Below are 20,024 nucleotides of genomic sequence, written 5' to 3'. Positions count from 1 at the left end.
GCTTTCGGTATGAAGATTTTATTAGTCAATTTGTAGCTATCTTCAAAGATAGACAAATTGGATCAGTGGTTGTACATTCAACATTTCTAATTGCTTAAATTAAATGCATAAACATTTGGAGGAATTCGAGTTGAAGTGAACCAAATCCTATGGGGCCCTAGATAATTGGGTATCCACCGCGAGTGGAAATTCAGGGTTGTTCCAGTGCTGGTTGCTTCGAAAAGCAGCTGTCCCCGTGATCCCTCACACTGTTATAGAACTCAGGGGAAAACGCAGGATTTTTACAGGGGGGGTTTACACACACATAATATATATATATATATATATATATATATATATATATATATACACACACACAGTGGTGCCCAAAATTGTGGACACTTTTTGAAGCTTGAATATTTTTCAACTTCGAATGCTTATAAAAACTGTTGCACTTCATACAATGCAATGATTCATATATCAAATGAAAGCTCTTCCTCCTTTATTATGTGGTGCCATGAGACAATTATAGCATCAATTAATTGTCTTTTATTGGATGGACACCTCAGATGTACCAGTTTTTTCAAATGGAACCACAAATGTTCTATGGGGTTCAGGTCAGGGCTGTTTCCTGGCCATCCCAGCACCTGTATGTCATTCTCCGTGAACCACTGTGTGCATATATGTGCAGTGTGGCAGGGAGCTGAATCCTGCTGGGAAAAAAATGGGGCATTATCTGGAAAAAGATTCCTGATTAGAAGGTAGAAGTTTTGGTTGTAGGATGGTGTCAGAGTACTTTCTGCTGTTCAGTGTGCCATCTATGACATAAAGGCGGCCTACAGCATCTGCTGATCATAACACTTGTAGGATTCTTTGTTGTCATATCAATATAATCTGGATGTACCTCTTCCCTGATGCGACGTCTCACATATTTTCTCCCATCACTACCAAATATAGATATCTTAGTTTCGTCACTCCATATCACTTGTTTACATTGACCTTCTGTCCATGCAATGTGTTCTTTTGCCCACTGTATTCGTTTCTGCCGCTGCTCAGCAAAGGCCTTTTTCGGGGAATCCTACCTTTTAGGCCAACCTACCACTGTTAGTATTCTCCGTACCGTTCTTGCACTGACAAAAACACCAGTTGCACTCAGTTCACTGATAATGGCCGCAGATGACATCCATCTGTCCCTGATGCAAATTAGTTTTATTCTCCTATCATCAACAGCTGTTGTGCACTTTTTCCAGCCCTTTCCTTCTTTGTTTTGTATAGATTGTGTTTCCTGATAGCGTAAACAAAATTTTCATACTCCTGATGTTGTCACATTCCCACCTACTTCTCTCGCAATTGCTCCATATGAAAGACCATTTTCACGTAACACCACAATCCTGGATCTCTTCCTGGGTGACCAGTCACCACTTTGCCTGGACAACATAGTTGTATTTATTTTTTACACCGTCAATAGCACTAAACAATACACACAAACATTAAACCGTAATTGCACTTCAGTAACCAACATTATTCTGCAAAATGAAACAGCCAAACTGACCTTTCCCACCTTTGAACATGAACTTGCACCTGCTCATAAATGAGCTGATTGGTCCTCAGTACGAGGATTCCGATTGGCTGGTAGTAGCTGTTACTACAATCCGCTTCTTGAATCTCACGCATCTGTGCTTCTTTGTCTGACTAAAAGTAGCACAACTTCCCTTGTAATGCAGATATTTGACCTCTGTTTATTGTGTTGAATTCAGCATTAAATTTCCTTTCATTTGATATATGAATCATTGCCCTGCGTGAAGTGAAACAGTTTTTATAAGCATTCAAAGTTGAAAAACATTCAAATTTCAAAATGTGTCCGCAATTTTGGCCACCAGTGTATATATATATATAGAGATATATAGATATACACATACATTATACATTACACACACACTTACCTTGCAGCAGTTGTGGGTTGTAGACCTGTTGGGAATGGGACCTGGCAGGCTGGCACCATGTCATTAGGCACCTCCTCCTAGTGTCAAAATGCAACGATTCGCGGGTCAATTAGGAGGGGCGGAGCCAAATGACACAATTCTAATGGACTTGCAGACTTGCCATTTCATCCCTTTATTTTGAGACACGTGAATTTCTGTGGCTGATTAAAAGCAGGTGAAATGGAGACTTGAGAGTTTTTAGAAGGGGGAGATGTTGCCCATAGCAACCAATCAGATTCTAGCTATTATCTTCTAGAAGGTGCTAGATAAATGTTAAGTAGAATCTGATTGGTTGCCATGGGCAACAGCTCCACTTCTAAAAACCTGCCCACTTTAGTAAATATACCCCTTGAAATCAGCCAGCCACAGAATCCGTGTAATTCATATGTGTCCCGAATTAAAGGGATGATATGGCCTGAGTACACGCATGCACACAGGGCCTGATTCAGATGTGGGAGATATTGCACAGCCGCAAGGAAGCAGCTGTGCAATACCATTCAACTAATATGCTAATGCAGCAGGAGGTGTCTGTAGGAAATAAATATCTCTTGCATGAATCTGCGATCCAAGTGCAGTGTTCGTAGACAAGTTTGCTTGTGATGGTTGCTGCCCACGGTCAGGTTGGCTTACTCAGCCTTGCTGGCTCCTGGCCGCTCGCGATGCCAGAAAATCTGCGTCCTACCACACAGACCCTGGCCTTGGCACTACCAGGACACGGGGACAACATGCTCCCATTTCCAGGAACGTAGCCTGCGGTTCAGGAGGCACTGCGAGCGTGATCACAGGACATGTTCTGCACATGTGCAGAAAATTCACCATCACCATTCACCATCGGATATGTACATAAACCAATTAGGTTTACGTACATATTTTAAGGTGCCCATACATCTGCAACGGATTGCCGCGATGCAGGGATGCGATTGGAAATTTCCGATCGCCCACCATCGATGTTCTGCGATCCGTTGCCGGATCGCAGACATTTGACATGTAATTTTTTTATCGCAATCGTCAAATCGCCAAAATCCAACATGTTGGATTTCTGTGATCCATGCGATGCCGGGTTGCAGCATCGCGGGATTTCGGAAATCCGTTGCAGATGTATGGGGTCCATTAATCAGGCCCACAGTGCGGTGGTGGAGGATGGATCCCTCTTCACAACCCTAGACCTTCTTCCCATAGGAAGGAGCGGGGCTACAGCAACCAACATCATCTGAAGATGGCGTTGGTTCCCGCAAGCAAATTCGGGACTACATGTGTAACGGGCCCATAATGAATAATGAAAAGGCCCCCATCAGTCAATTTTGAGTAGACAAATCTCAAAGTTAAACTGTAATTAATACAAAGTGTGCAAAAAATTTACTTGGATCACTTTAACTCTGAACACTCCATATTATACTAGTGGATTAAATGCAGAATGTGCTATCAATACACCATAATTATGGTCTTTGCAGTGCATGAAAATAAAGCAAGTTCTGAGATTAACAGATTTGCAATAGCCTTTCTATATCTTTATTGTTTAGACTTGTTTTTCTAGAGTAATACTAAGGTTTCTATTTACAAAGCTGTGAAAAACTATTGATCATCCGTCACCTGTGACAAAAAGGTTTATCACAGCATTGCGCTATTCATGAAGCTGGTTAACGCCGACAAATCTTCTACGGTAACCAGGTTTTTTTAATAATTTTTCTTCCCCATATACAACTATGGAGAAAATGTCTGCAAATTATAAAACTCCAGTAAGCTTATCTTACCACAAGTTTAGATAAGATAATAACACCACTTCAGAATGGTGCTTTGTCCATGGGCAGTCATCACATACGAAAAATAGCTGAAAACAAACTCACCTTTTCTTGCTCCCTCCATAGCAAGCTGGAATATCGAAGATTGCAGGTGGTTTAGGCTCCAACTGATCAATACAGCTGACAATTTCCTATTTGTGTTCCCTCCCTGATGTAGCAGAAATCTGTCCGCATAACTGTGCAGAACTGACTAAAGACCTGGGTATATTACTAAAGTGAGAGTTTTTAGAAGTGGAGATGTTGCCCATAGCAGCCAATCCGATTCTACTTAACATTTAACTAGCACCTTCTAGAAGATAATCTAGAATCTGATTGGTTGCTATGGGCAACATCTCCACTTCTAAAAACTCTCACTTTAGTAAATATACCCCCTGGTGTCTCTTTTCTGCCTGGTACATGAAAGCACAATCAGCTCTGGCTTTTTGCTGCTTCCCACCTCTCAGCCTGTTGATTTCCTTTCACAAGGGACAGCTTGTTTTTGTCTTGTTAACTGAAGAATGGTGATTGGGAACTGTCGAGGGTGTACAGTCCTCGGAAGTATGTAGGGATGGACATGGGAAAAGAATGGCTGGCAACCATCGATGTTGCCAGTTCAATGGAAATGGTTTTTCCATTAGATACTGGGTTTGTGATGTTACCATATACGGAATCGGTATGATTTACCGCTGGACGCAAGTCCGGCGGTTGGAATCCCGACAGCGACTGCCCGACATGGGTGAAAATCCTGATCTTCCCTAAGGTAAGTATAGACTAACCTAATTCCCTCCCCTAACCCTAACCCTCCCTTAGGGGTGCCTAACCCTAACCTTCCTCCCAGTGCCTAACCCTAATCCCCCCTCTAAGTGCCTAAACCTAAATCCCCCTTCCCCGCCGCCTAAACCTAAGTCACCTGAACCTAAGTCATCTGGGGAGGTGCCTAACCCTCCCTCCCCCTTGCCTAACCCTAACCTCCCGGGGGGGTGCCCAACCCTAAGTCCCCCCCGGGAGCCCTAAACCTAACTCTACCCCCCACGCGGCTGTCCGCGCCCGGCATCCCTTTGATTGGGATGCTGGGCGCCACGGTCTCCCGGCGTCGGTAAAATGACAGGATGTCTAGATCTATTTAACCCTCGCCGGGATAAAGCAGTCGGGAAGCCGGCTGTCGGGATTAGGTCCGCCGGCTTCTCAACTGCATAACCCATACACATGCTGGTTACCAATGGTCATCCGATGGTTAATTTTATCCATTCAGCTGCGGACACCTGCATGCACAAAATCCCGGCTTTTGGTATAGATGCGCACTGTTTAACCATAGATGTGCCGGCACTCCTTCGCATGGTCTACAGACTGCACATGCGCAGCGCTCATTGCTGTGGAAGCCTTGTCCGGAACCCAGTGGCAAATGCAGGATTTCTAGAGGGGGGTTTCCAAATGCTTGATTTTAGAGTGAGTGTGGCCTGTCCATGAAGAGGGCATAATTAGCACTTATCCAGCTTTAGTATGTTACATACAAAGTATATTGTGTTGCATAATTCCAGCATATACAGGACCAGCAATCACAGTATACCATTAGATGCGGCAGTAAGTCCATCCTGTCTGAGAAGAATGTTTTTTTTCAGATGTGGGCACCATTCCTGAGCATTGGAGCCAGAGCCGGCCCTAGCCCATTTGGTGCCCTAGGCAAAATTTTGACTGGTGCCCCCTAACAACTTCCCATACCGAGCTGAACAGCCTCTCAGGACAAAAACAGGTGGCACTCCTCAGTAGGTGCTGTTGATGTTCTAAGACCCATCTGTCTTTTCATCATGTCCTGATGAAAAAATCAATGGGTCTTGAAACATCAACAGCACCTATGTGATTTGTGACAAATTATCACCTTTTTTTACAACTACTGACTAGTGCCGCCTGTTTTTTTTTCTTAGGGGGCTGTTGAGCTCGGTATAGGAATTTGTTTAACATTCCTTACTTAGGAGGGCACCCACGAGATTACCAGTAAATGTATCCAGAGTGCCGGACTGAATGATATATATATATATATATATATATATGTGTAGAAACACCGGACCGGCACTCCGCTAAACTGACCAATACATGCTCCTGTGCCTTTTGCAAACAAGTGGAACAAATCAGCGGCACTTGGAGACTTGTGAATAAGGACCCCTCATATCTCACCGATGTTTCGGGGCTCACAAACCCCTTTGTCAAGGTAGGAGAACTAAAAATAAGAAAAGACAGCTTACCTTATAAAGGGAGAAGCCCGCCAAGAGAAGTTAACCGGACGCCGCCCGGGACTCCCTGTATCGCAGCTGGAGTCCTGCAATGATGACGTTGTCACACTGCATGTCTCTTGTTGTCAAGACAACCAGGACGCGAGTGGATCGACGCGGCTGGCCGTCCTGTTACAGAAAAAAGATCAGATGGAAATAGCTGACTGTAAATGTTAGAGACAATTATACGGGAAAGCAAATATCTATGTGCATTGAAGCATTTAATAGCGTCGCTGTGATGTGAGGTGTCACATTAAACTTCCTCACAAGTCTCCAAGTGCCGCTGATTTGTTCCGTACACACATATAAATATATATACACACACATATATATAATATATATATATATATATACACACACATATATATAATATATATATATATATATACACAAATATATATATATATATATATATATACACACACATACGGTATATATACATACACATATATGCATATATATAATATGTATATATATATATATATATATACACAAATATATATATAAACATACATGGAGCCCACCCCAACGTACGTCCCTCTCCCATCTAGAAATAGCTAATATAGCTAAAGGACCTACTAACCTTGGTTATTTAAATTATACAGCGGACAGCGCTGCACAGCTAATGCTGCTGCTGAAGATGCCGGCGCTGCTTGGTCCGATGGTTGGGAGGCTAAAATGGTGGCAGAGACGGAGCTGTGAGTTGTCACTCACGGCTCTGTTCCGCAAAGGCCCATGGGAGGAGTGGACGTGGCCATCTTGTTTCCTCTTGTAGCCAGAATGAGCTTCTGTCCAGAAGCTCATTCTGACTTGGGTGGCTCACCTGACCGCTGCGCTGTCTGATCGGAGCTCCGATCGCAGCAGCAGCAGGGAAGGGGCGCTGTCCAATCGGAGCTGAGCTCCGATCGTGTCAACAGCAGGGGAGGCGCGGCAGAGCCCTGGAATGCCCCTAGGCATTATCTTATTATGCCTATGCCTAGGGCCGGCTCTGATTGGAGCAAGTCTGGGAGTCTGAGGGAGCAGCAGAACTTAGCACTGCCCTGGACATATACTGTACGTACTATTGGTCTCCTTATGTACTGGATAGTGTTTTATTATGCAGTATTAATTATTAACCCTATTGATGGTCTATAGCAGCGCACCCCTAACAGTGCATGTTTTCCACATCTCCTAGTTGGTACACAGGTATATTTATTACTGGCTGACACATTTTAAAAGATCCACAGTTGGTGCTAATCATTTCATTTGTGATACTGAGAACATGCAGCACTAGTAACATTCTATTATATTACTATTTCTATTGTGGTCATGGTGTGTGCTGGGGAGGGGGGTTTCCAGGCAGACGGCCCGCCCCCGCGTTTGCCTATGGAACCCTCTCCCAGCAAGTTTTGCAATGTGTAGCCCATAGGCTACAGCAGCAGAACGCCATGTTTAGATGGCGTTATCTGCGGGCGCCAAGCTCCGGAATGTGGCTGCTGTCGGAAATGGAGGAACCACAATAGATATCGGAGATATCTGCTGTGGTTTCTCCATAATACATCTTAGAAATATTTGCCTCTATCCCCCGAAAACGGGTGTTTTGGGGGAAATATGCCACAAATAGTTAACGATATATGAGCTCTAGTTTTAGTTTCTGCCCCAGTGGTTTGGTGAGGGACACCTGCTAACATTTATGTCAGCTAGAATCCAAGTTCAGCCATTCTGCCCCCATTACCTGATCTTGCAATTAGCTGGTAATGTCTGTGGAAAGTGATCTTAAATATTTAATCACTAAACCTCGCTCCCACCTTAGAGTTTATTATTTATTCACACATGGGAAAACAAGCAGCAGCAACACTGACAGCTCTTGCACAACACTGCACGTACAATAGGAAGAAAGCCAATTCGCTGTGTGCTGCTGACCTGCTAGACTAGTCTAGAGCTTGCTTGTGATTGGCCAGAGACGGAGCAGTAAACTATTTCCCAAGAGTTGCCGAGATAACTGACGTCACTAACCTGTATATTATTTTCTCATTGGCTAGTGATGTTCTCGCGGATTGGATGCGAAGCGTTCAGAAAGCCCCGCCTCCCACGGTCAGCTGTACGATGAGTTGGTGAGGGGTGCAGTTCCGTGTTGGTCGGACTCGGGCAGTGTGCAGCAGGCGGTGCCGGGGCGTCAGAGGTAACGTTGTCGCCTGCACCTCATACGGGACTCGCTATGGCTCTGCTTCTCCAGCACCAGTTCAAGCCCTTGCCTGCTGATAAACAGATAGACACTTGCAGTTTCCTGGACGCTGTATCTCACCTGCCTAATTTTTTTGGTAAGTGACAATGAGGCAGCATGTTAATGTACTTAATGTGTTGATTGTTCTTGTACTTGTGTGGCTCTGTACAGCTCACAAAACATAATTACATATTAATGTTCTCAATTAATGCAGAATATTTCCACAGCATTAATATTCCAGGGTACAGTGATTTATTATGTGTGGCTTTCCCCAGTGACTTCTAAAATATGTCAACAGGGTATTTTCAGTGGCCATGCAGGGTTTTACCAGCCAGAACCTTAAAAAAAAAAATGTTAATTTCTAAAAACATTTGCAATGAAAAAGTTTTTATTTTTTTTTGTTCTTCTTTCTCTTAACCTAGTATTACATTAATACATTACTTTCAATCTCTTTCCTGGGTGTGTGTTTCTATTTTTGGCTACATCTTACACGTGTGTATAAAAAAAAAAAAAAAACAATTACTTAAGGGTTTGTGTGTTTTTTGTTTGATTTTTGTGGGTTTTTTTCTTGAATTTTTTAAATTTATTTTTAAAATGTTTTAACTTCTATAGCTAGTTTTAAAAACAGGAAACAAGCAGTGAAATTATTAATCTTATCAAATGGTAACTGTAGGTGTGTACACCTCCTTGATCTCACAAAAGACCATGTGAATAATTTGGATAAAGGTGAGATTAATATCAGAAGCAGAGAGGCAGGTATAGCGGTGTGATTGTTTAAAAAAAAAAGCGTCTGAAGGTCATTCATTTGTTAGCTTTGTCCAGTTAGCTATATAATGTACTGTAACCTTGTAATACTATTATTATAATACAGAGTGTATATGTACTGATACAGTGCTTCTCATAAGTGATCAAATAGTGGCCTTTCATGATAATTGCCACAATATAATCTGACCTTATATGCACTAGACTTTTTTTTTTCTTGGTCCCCAAATACCAGTGACCTCAAACATCCATGCAATGAGTCCTGTATGTAAACAGATATGCAGTGACTAATTTCTGTTGCCTACTAGGTAGTGTCCTCTATATGGCTTCAAATGGCTCATCGAGTCCATCAACATTGCAAGTTGCACCCCATAGTGGAGAGTAGGAACACTTGCCATGTGCAGCCTACTGTAAGTGGCTGATAAGTGTTCAGCTGCCATCATGGCAATGCTCGGTGGCACATCACATTAAATTGATCTTAGAGATTAAGGTTAATGTGGAACACCTTTCCCACATGTTCTGTCCAGTGGGACTTCCGCAATGATTTTTATATATAATATATAATGCGAGTGTCCATAATGAGAGAGATACTTATGCTTTATTTTAATGGTAAATATCTACTATTACAGCCGAGTGCGCCTCTTCGTCTGACCAGTAAAGGTGACATTTCTCAAATCCTAATACAAATAAGCTTATCGGAATGAACATGGGAGCCTCAAATTCTTTCATTCAAAATGTATCTCAAAGATAAAGGCAGGATATTATCTAGTACTATGATTTAAAAAGCACTCTCCTATCAAGAAATGCACGTACAAGAGAACAACAGTTGATCGCTTATCTGGACATAGGGCCTGACTCATTATGGATTGCAATAGCGATTACGCACGCAGTCTCACTGCGATAGTATGCTCATCCATTGCAATTGCAATCGCTATGCCGTCGCAGCACAACATAAGGATGCCCATTTTACAAACATCCGTAATGTTTAGCAAGACTGCAAAACCATCGATACCATCGCAGTCTCGCGCACATTGCACGCTATGAGTGCTCAGGCTGCGTATGGCATTGCAGTGGATAACTTATGCAAGCCCATGCAATGGTGTTCAAAGGCATTGGCGCGCCTGCGTTTCGCCGTCCACCCCTCTGTCACCACCCCTGAACGGTACTTCCTGTCAATCACTCTGCGATGGGTCTGCGTAGTCCTGACCGCAGTGGCTGGTTCGCACGCGTACTGCAATGCATGCGCAGAAAGCAACAATTGGCCGATTGTGTGTGTGTAATCGCAGTTGTGATCGGTAGTGAATCAGGCCCATAGTTGGGACACCCCCTGTATATGAGCCACGTTAGAGTCCGGCACGAAGCAGAAAGATCCACCATACAGTTCTCCAGTGTGTGCAAATAGCAAAGGTAACTGGCAGGAAAGTACAGCTCAGCGTTTCAACATAAAGCGGCATTTCATTAATCCAGCATCCTCAGGGCTATTATTACAACTATTAACATTGCTAAACTCATACATAATCTAGTTTCCTGGAGATGATCACATTATGAATATTGCATAGTTTAGTAGTGACTCCAATACTGTCATGGAAGTTAGTATCTGGAATCTCCTCACGTCCACTATTAAATCTGTATGTACTGTGCATTACAGTTGTTATGGTCAACAAATAAGACCTTATCCAGTAGACAATAGAATAGCAGAACTCATTTGTGAATATTATCTATTGAAGCTGTTGTGTTTTGTGTAGTGGTTATACTATAAATCTGTTTAAACAATTAAGGTGCGGTATTCAATTAGTTTAGCACCCGGAATAAAGTTCCGCCTGCCAGACTTTTTGCCTACATCGCATCTTTTGGCTGCGGAAACTTATCGTGCATGTCCATGCTAGTCGCCCTACTTAATTCCAAAAGACACGAAAACGTCATTACACGAAGTCAGAACAGGCGGAAAGTGGTGGCAGAATCAGGGAAATCATCCGGAACCCCGCCCCACCCACCCGCCCCCCCCCCAAAAAGATACAAGATTGGTATAAAGCAGTATTTTTTTTGTAGGTAATAAGTAGTCCTGGCAAATTTGGGGTACCTTAAAATGGGTGCAGGCATCTTTTAATTTCTCTAAAGTAAAGTTTTAATGAAAGTGAAATTCCTCCCTCATAAAAGCACCTGCAATCCCAAAAACAGTTGACCCCTTCTTAGAGCACCCCCAGAACCTTATTTCGCTAGTTTGCGAAGTTGTCCCACCACTTTGTGCTTTTCGTCCCCAAATTGAAAGTACTTTTTTGGGGTGTTTTTTTCAGGAATTTTTTTTGATGCATTGTCCTTTGGGGGACTGTCCCAAGAGGGCTGAGTGGTTTCCCCACCTTTGCACCCCAAATAAATATTTTGGCCTTTTCTCCTGCTATTCAGAGGCGAATCTCTTTTGCCTATTACATTGCATTGACTTTCCGCGTACGCGAAAAGCGGATGGAATTGAATACTGAAGTTTCCGACAGGTGAAAAGACGCAATCGGCGATACTTTTTCACGGATCTCGGCTTTTCGCGTCTAATTGAATACGGCTCTAAGTTTCATTTGGAGCCTTCCTCTCACTTGTTTGTAAAGCACTGTGACTTTACACCATTTAAGTTTTAACGGCTTTACCATACGGCACACCATGCACCCATATTATACTTACTACTCTGGAGTACCACGTCAGCGCTGTAAAAAAAAAACCCTGAAAATGGCCGCTGTGGCCATTTTCCTGGCGTTTTGCGCATGCGCAGTATGGAAACCACTGGGAAAATGGCTGCTGGGCCATTTTCACGGTAACCTGTGCATGCACTGTAGACTCTGGGCACAGACTAGTTCCCAGAGTCTATCGCTGCACTCAGTACGCTGCTGGCTGCTGTAGAGAGAGGAGGGGGCCCCGGACGGAGACTGCACACGGGCCCCCTCCTCTCTTGAAATGCCCCTGGGCTTTACATATGTACTGAGGGCCTGATTCTGCTTTGGGAATAGAGTAAGATAGAGCAAGTAACTGAACCTTGACAAAGTATGTTGCAGTGCAAGGGGTGCAAATTCATACATTGTTTTGCATGTGGGGTAAATACTGGCTACTTCTGTATGTAGCCCACAAATGCTGGATAACTTTATTTTTACACTTCAATTTAGATGTCACACCCCTCCCAAATCTAAATGTTTGCTCATTTTACATCTGCCCCACCAGCAGTGCAGCACGGTTTTTACCAAGATGCACAGTTACTTGCTCTATCTAAAGGCCCCCACATCAGCAATATGAAAACCACAATTGAACAATTTGAAGATTTATTGCCCGATGTTAGGATTTCCCAATCTAGCAATCTGCGCCCATACATTACAGATCTTTTTCAGTGATTTGCAGATCGATTGCAGCAAAAACAGATCTGCCAATCTGGAAAGGCCCATCATTTTACTAGTAATGGTCTGCTGATCATCTCCATACACTAGCAATCTACAGCCCCAGTCCATCTGTGAAATCCAACAAGTTATACAATGTGATTTAACAATTCCAATCACTTTTTGGTTCCGATCTGTGAAGCCCATACATTGCAGATTTATACAATCATCTGCAATTTGCAGAGTTGCTACAATCGATTGCTGATGTATGGGGGCCTTTAGTCTATTCTGAAAAGCTGAATCGGGCCCGGAGTACACTGATTATCCATAATTTATTTTGATGTCTTTCTATTTTGTTATTTATATCTGCCAGAAATGCATGTACTGTATACAGTGTTGCTTTTTGGGTCTGTAGAACAGTGCCTTTCTAGTTTGTTGGAGTGAATAGCATCTCTGTATTTTATGAAGAATGAAGGAAATGTTTGCAGCCTGCCTGCTCTTCCTCTTTGTCTTGAGCCAGATGTTCCAAAACTGTCCTCAAGGCTCCCCAACAGTTCAGGTTTTAGAGATTTCAATGGTTGAGCACAGGTGGTTAAATCAAATTGATTGAAGTACTAATTAAGTAACCTGTGGTGAAGCCTTGATATCCTTAAAACCTGGACTGTTAAGGTGCCTTGAGGACTGAGTTTGGGAACCTCTACCTTAAGCAGTAGAGTTGCTCACAAATTTATTTTATTTTACAGGGCTAAATTTACTACATAGTCCCGGGTATTGTTTACACCAAAGTGTTCTGAGCTGAATTTGTGTTTGGGGGGGGGGGGCATTTGTGCGATGTCACGCAGGGTGGGTCTGACCCTGCACAAGCCGGATGTGGGGCAGCCATTGCTCTGTGTTCTGCATGCACAGTGACCGCATACAGCAGAGAGCGATCCCTAGACACATTCGGGAGCCACTTTTAGCTGTTTGCACTGACTGTGAGCTTGAAGGTTTCAAGTGGAGCCTGACATGCCAAGGGAGGTGAGTGAGCATGTATGGGTGGGGGGGGGCACCTTTATTTGAGGGGGCCACAACACGTTAGTTGCTTTGGTACCCCCGCAAGCCTTAATCCAGCCCTGAAAGTGTTTGTTCCAACTTTTTACAAACCTGTATAAAGACACTGGATAAATTACTATGCAGACAATTTTCTGCACCCCAAAATGCTGGGAATTTGGTGAAAAACACTTACTTGCTATAATTTTTCCACCATTAATAAAAAGTGCAAAAATCAGCCATTTGACACATTAAGAAGTTCCAGTACTTTCCTTATGGCCACTAACTGCCTTCTCTATGGTCTTGCTATCTCTATTTTTGAGGTCCAGGGTGATTTCCACACTTCATGCGCTTCTCCCAGGTTACATTTATAGAAAAGCCACACAACCATGCACCGAGTCCTGCAAATTGGCATTTCTAATTGGATCTCTCATATCTCTGGTACATGCATTAGTGCGATGTCTGAGAGTTTCATGGAACAAACTTTCACAACTTTACTTCTAATTGGATTGAGTCCATATACGTAATGATTGTGTAGTTCTGAAATACACGAAGATACCTTATGTTTAAATCCAGATATTGTTAAACCAATAATAAAATATGTTCAGCAACTGAAGAGCTACAATACAGATAACTTCCAAAAGTAAACATTCATAGAGTGACCTAATAGAGCAGTGAGCCACCAAAATGACAATTTGCACTGTCTTTGAATCTGCAGCTGTCTGGAACTTCATTGCAGTAGATGAGGAAGAAGGGAATGCCCAAACGCAGCTTTAAAATTCTCAGACGTGTTTGTCATCTTGGGTGTGATGGTGTTTTAGGCATCTATGACATAGTTGTTTGTTCCAGAAATCGTTAAATGACAATTTGTGTCCTTGGATGTGAGTATTGTCACTGTCACCTATAAGTAATTAATCATAGAGCAAAGTTGATCATAAACACTGTTTTCACCTGGTCCTGTAAGAGGCATGGCAGCTGAAAGCATGCTACACTGTAATGCTATCACCTGGAACCTTTACAGCTGGCAACAATCACTTAAGCCTGTGGTCTGACAGTGAGTGCCACATATGTACTGACCTGCTTTTGGGAAAAGAGTAAAATGATTCATGGTTTTTAGGGGTGTGTTTTTTTGTTTTTTTTGTGTTTTTGTTGTTTTTTTTCTCTTTTTGTTCTTTCTTTGGTTCTCCGCTTTGCCTGTATTGTACTTTGCAGTCTTCACTGTAGCTCTTGTCCACCATGCTCCTACAATAATCTGTCTTGTTACTGGCTGCCTAGTTAGGCAGCCAGTGTACTGGGGTGCTTTGTATAGCAAGCATTTTTATACATACTGTACTTTTACTGAAGTTTCTCTTTTTGAATTTATAGTTCCCTTGGTAGACAAAAATACGTTATTATGGCAAATAGCACTGCTAACATGGGGAATTAATTTAGGTGCGATTATATCGCCTCCATGAGTAAGTGAGCCATATGCCGCACTTACAATGCCTTTTGGATTCAGATTTTTGTTCAGACCCTAAATGTATAAGCTGTGAGGGGAGCAAATTCCGATGCCGTTGCCGGAGTTCACACGCTGTTGCAAAGGCAATTGAATTCCCCCCGAATGTGTTGCGGTCTATGAAATAAGACTTCCCCTGATGTCCCCAACACAGTGAAGATTCCTCTATTTACTGGAAACACAACCAAAATGTTGTGACTGGAGCTGGTGGGGAAGAAAGTTCTACAGCATCGGTTCATAAGAGAGAACAAATAAACATAACGCACCCAGACAACATCAAGTACAAGAGATATGTGCAGGGAATGGATACACACACACTAAGAAACTGACTCCCTCCTTTTATATAAAGCTGACTAGCCCATATGTTCTGTGTGACCTGTCTGAATGCAGCACTTCTACTCCGACTCCGACTTGGAGTCGACCGACTCCGTAGCATGTATTAAAAATGAACTTCTTATACCAAGAATTGTATGATCTAAAAGAGTTTTTGAATGTTTTTTTGAATGTCAATGACAACTGCTGCATGAGCATACGTCACTTAGCGGGTATATGACCCTAATTATTATTACTTTGCAGTCTCGCCCTCCTCTGGTGGTCTTGCCCCCCTCTCTGCAACATTATGAAGTCATGCACTTAGGGGACGGTAGAGAGCACTCCGGAGCCTTATTACGGCACTTTTAGCATCACACAGTTGCTGCAGATTTGATGCAACTGTCCTGTTCTCTAACATCCCAAAAGGACTCATTGTCTGTGGAGGATATTGGAGTACACAGAACTCATTGTTTTGTTTGTGGAGCCAGCTTGAGTTGACGTGTGCTTTGTGACATGGTATTTTCTCCTGCTGGGAGTAGTGCAAGATGGGTAGATTGTGGCCAACAAGGGATGCACATGGGTAGGTCTGCTGCTATAACCTCTCCACTTCAAGGTTCAATATGCTGTGTGATCACAGATGCTCCTCTGCATGCCACTGTTGTAATGCATGGTTATTTGCCTTGCGGTCACCTTCCATCTCATAAGTGCAACTTGAGAGCTTCAATGTAACCCAGTACTAGTGACTACTGATGTGCTGTTCTTCAGTCACTTGTAATGAGTGACAACTAAGTGTAACTTCTCTGTTTCAATTGTTTATAACCGATATAAATGAAGTCAGTGTTTTGCTATATTTTTATGTATGCTTCTTACAGACTGACAATGGCATACAGGTTCCTTTTGCAGAATTAAACCGTAAATTAAAAAAAAAATTGAGAATTTTTGGGAGAAACTTCAAGTCCCCACCATATAACATAAAAACATGGGGGATCCCTCATTTGGAAGATGGAAGGCCCCTCTTCCAAACCAAGAAAACATGATAATTTGTGTGATCACTGGGTTATAATCCCCCTACACTGCAGAATAATCGTGGAGTCCAGGCTTTCAAAAGGGACAGCCACATAGAAATAGATGGGGCCCCTTAGTACTTCTCCGGTGATAATCGGACAATGTTACCATGCGCGTATGGGGAGGAGGTCAATACGTACTCTAATTATACCTCTACACTTGGCGGCACCCAAAAATGAAAGAGGGGACTCCTCTCCTTCAAATTATGCAGTCCTTGCCAGCTATTGTCTGATTATCAACAAACTATCCCCAAGCACTACGAAAGGTTTTCCATACATAGGGCATAATTTTCCCCTCTCACTATCGTTCCCATACGTTCCTTTACACATTTAAGATTATCCATGTTTGAAAGACAGTATCCTCTTTCAAACCAGGTGTTATTGTCTGGTGATCACCAGACAGCAACTTAAACGCCTCACAGGTGTTTAAGTTGGAGGATCTAAAGCCCAAATCTCCCCCCATATTGTGTCAAATAAAAAACTGGGTCACTTTGTTTAATGCGGTAGGTTTCCTAGTTTAAAAAATAGCAGGAGAAAAAGAAAAAATATTTTTGTACAGGTGCTCCTAATGGGCTCTGTTTCCACAGCTGCTGTTGGAAATGGGGCCAGTCAACCCTCAATGGAGTAAACAAAATGCAATAAACAGTGCTTATATGAGGATGGCTGAATAAATAAAAAAACAACCAGATGAAGTGAAATGGTAAAAAAGCAGCAGTTTTTAATCTATAACCTTTGATAAAGCTGGGGGTTACCCAGCGAAACGCGTTAGTGTAGAGCACCTCAACTTTCTTGGAACACATTGTATACACAGTGGACTGTTTGTGACCTGAACCAGACTTTTGGACTTTTACTTCATCTTAAAAGTGTATATCGGACGGAGTGTATTCAAGCCTCCGGGAAGTGCTTTCACCACTCCAAGGGACCTTTTCTCAGAGCATGATTGCTGTTCCGCCAACTAACCAGGATCCTTAACATTGTGAGTTGGTATCGCATTGTACATTTTCCATTGGACCATACCACCAAGCTTCAAAATATCTTTGTCCTATTTAAGGAGTCATATAGGAACAGGACACTATTCATTGCAACTGTATTCCACTGAACAGTATACCCAGGGAGAGGTGCACAACGATGAGCATAATGTTAAAATGTTTTAGGTTTCACTGATTTTTGTCAACTTGGTCTTATTTTTATGTTGTTTATTATAGATTAAAAACTGCTGCTTTTTTACCACTTTGTAGTTGGATGTAGTTTAGAAGCAGACGGTCTAAATGCCGGCTTCCAGACTTTCTAATCCCGGCATGGTACTAATGATAGGCATCGAAAACTCGACGCCTGTCATTAACCAGACGCCGGAAGACCGACGCCCGGCATACTGAACGAAGGTAAGCCAGGCGCGGGGGGGTTAGGTTTAGGGCTCCCGGGGGGGGACTTAGGGTTAGGCATCCCCTGGGGGACTTAAGTTTAGGCAGCGGAGATGGGGGGGGGGGGGTTAGGTTTAGGCACTCCTAAGGGAGGGTTAGGGGGTAGAATTAGGTTAGTGATACTTAAATCTGGATTTTCACCCTTGCCAGGCTGCTGCTGTCGGGATTTGAACCGCCGGCCATGCGTCCGGCAGTAATACCGACTACGTCCTTTCACTTCAACTGGCTGTTTTTGATTTATTCATCCATCCTCACATAAGCACTGTTTATTGCATTTTGTTAAAAAAAAAAATAGCAGGCCTTATATTATTACAAGGTTAGCATATACATTTGAGACAGGAGACCTTTGCAAAAAAAAAAAAAAAGCCATATATGTTTGGAGAATTACACATTTTTATGCTTTAGCTGTTTAAAATCATATTCATTATTTAACTAACTTGAATAGGTTTTGGTAAAGTGCAGCTTGAGGGTATTCGCATCCAAATTGAGGGACGGATTAAGGAAATACAGCTATTTTAATATGTAGACAGGTGTGGGCTATTCCTTCGTTGTTCCTTTATAAATTAAGTATGCAAAAGGTCTGACATTGATTCTAAGTGTGGCATTTGCATTTGGAAGCTGTTGCTGTGAACGCTCAACATGTGGTCAATGGAGCTCTCAATGCAAATGACACAGGCCATCCTTAGGCAGCAGAGAGATAGCGGGAACCTTTAGGAGTGGCCAAAGCAACAGTTTGGTACAGTCTGAGAAAAAATGAATGTCCTGGCGAGCTTGGCAACACAAAAGGCCTGGACATCCACAGAAGGCAACTGCGACGGATGATCGCAGGATCCTTTACCAGGGTAAATAAAAATCCCTTCACAACATCCAGCCCAGTGAAGAACACTCTCCAGGAGGTAGGCATATCATTATCCAAGTCTACCATAAAGAGAAGACTTCACAAGAGCAAATGCAGAGGGATCACCACAAGGAGAAAACCATTTATAAGCCTCAAGAACAGAAAGGCCAGACTAGACTGTGCCAAAAAGAAAACATTTAAAAAAGTCAGCCCAGTTCTGGAACAGCATTCTTTGGACAGATTAAACTAAGATCAACCTGTACCAGAAAATGGGAAGAAAACAATATGGAGAAGGTTTGGAATGGCTCATCCGAAGCATACCTCATCTGTAAAACACGGTGGAGGCAGTGTGATGACATGGGCATGCATGGCTTCCAATGGCATTGTGTCACTAGTGTTTATTGATGTGACAGAAGCAGCTGGATGAATTATAAAGTGTATAGAGATATAGGGCTATATTCATCAGTTTACCTACTTTTGTAGAAATTAAGTTGGACCCATTCATCATCCAGTAAGGCAAGCGATATCCCTACCAGGAAAGACTAAAAGGGGGGACGAGATGGAAATGTTAAAATATATAGGGTTTTAACAAGGCAAAGGAATGAGACATTATTCAAAGAAAGAAGTATTGGAACAAGAGGGCATGTTCTAAAACTGGAGGGTGGTAGGTTCAGGGGAAATTTGAGGAAAAATTACTCCACAGAAAAGGTAGTAGATAAGTGGAATAGTATCCCATCAGAGGTGGTAGAGGCTAAGACAGTAGAGCAATTTAATCATGCATGGGATAGACATAAGGATATCCTTCAGAAGGAAGGATCAATAAGGGATGAGGTAACAATATGTTTAAAAATGGGGCAGACTAGATGGGCCAAGTGCTTCTTATCTGCTGTCAAATTCTATGTTTAAAATCTCCTGGTTACAATTTTCCCCTGAAACTTAAGTAGGAGGATTTAAAATTTCTGTCATTTAATCAAGTCCCAAAAAAAAAAAAAAAAAATGTGTAAAAACTTGAGTGATGCTGTACGCCATCCTGAGACACTGGACAAAAGAGCAGTCAGCGGGGTAGGGCACACTGGGCAGAGGATGCAGGGAGGGAGTGGGCACACTGGGCAGAGGTTGCAGGGAGGGAGTGGGCACACCGGGCAGAGCATGTGCATGTGGGAAGCACTGGAGATGGGGAGAGGATTCCGGCAGGGAGCCGGGACACTGGGAAGTGACTGCCGGGAAGAAAGCGCGGAGAGTGGGGACACTGGGGAGAGGTTGTGTAGTTGGGGAGGGAGTGCAGAGAGCAGGGACACTCACAGCTGTCAGTATAGGCAGGCATATATGTCCTTGCCACGACAGCCCCTCTTGCTAATACAAGCAAAATATTGTGCATATACTTCCTTGTTAGCCTTTTCTGACCATTTTGTTAAATATTATATTGGTCTGACTTGACCATTGAATATAGCTGTGAATTTATTTTACGATAGTTTAGCCTAATATATAAGGCATGACTGGTTCTATTGCGCCGTACTAGGGAAATAACGGAAAATGAAATGCGT

General features: G+C 42.7%; 1 protein-coding gene across 1 annotated transcript in view; it reads left to right on the top strand.

Annotated features, from left to right (window-relative positions):
• Nucleotides 1–8,027: 8,027 nt before the first annotated feature.
• Nucleotides 8,028–20,024, top strand: part of GLTP (glycolipid transfer protein) — a 47,690-nt gene continuing 35,693 nt past the window's right edge. Inside the window, exon 1 of the mRNA XM_088467885.1 lies at nt 8,028–8,306. Coding sequence (XP_088324011.1) covers nt 8,204–8,306 — 103 coding nt within the window. The 5' untranslated portion in view covers nt 8,028–8,203. The remainder of the gene's footprint in view (nt 8,307–20,024) is intronic.

The sequence above is a fragment of the Taudactylus pleione genome, unplaced genomic scaffold, assembly GCF_031769625.1.
Source record: "Taudactylus pleione unplaced genomic scaffold, aTauple2 ptg000078l, whole genome shotgun sequence".
Taxonomy (NCBI): Eukaryota; Metazoa; Chordata; class Amphibia; order Anura; family Myobatrachidae; genus Taudactylus; species Taudactylus pleione.
The sequence above is the reverse complement of the archived record's forward strand: the minus strand, read 5'-3'. Positions and strand labels throughout refer to the sequence as shown.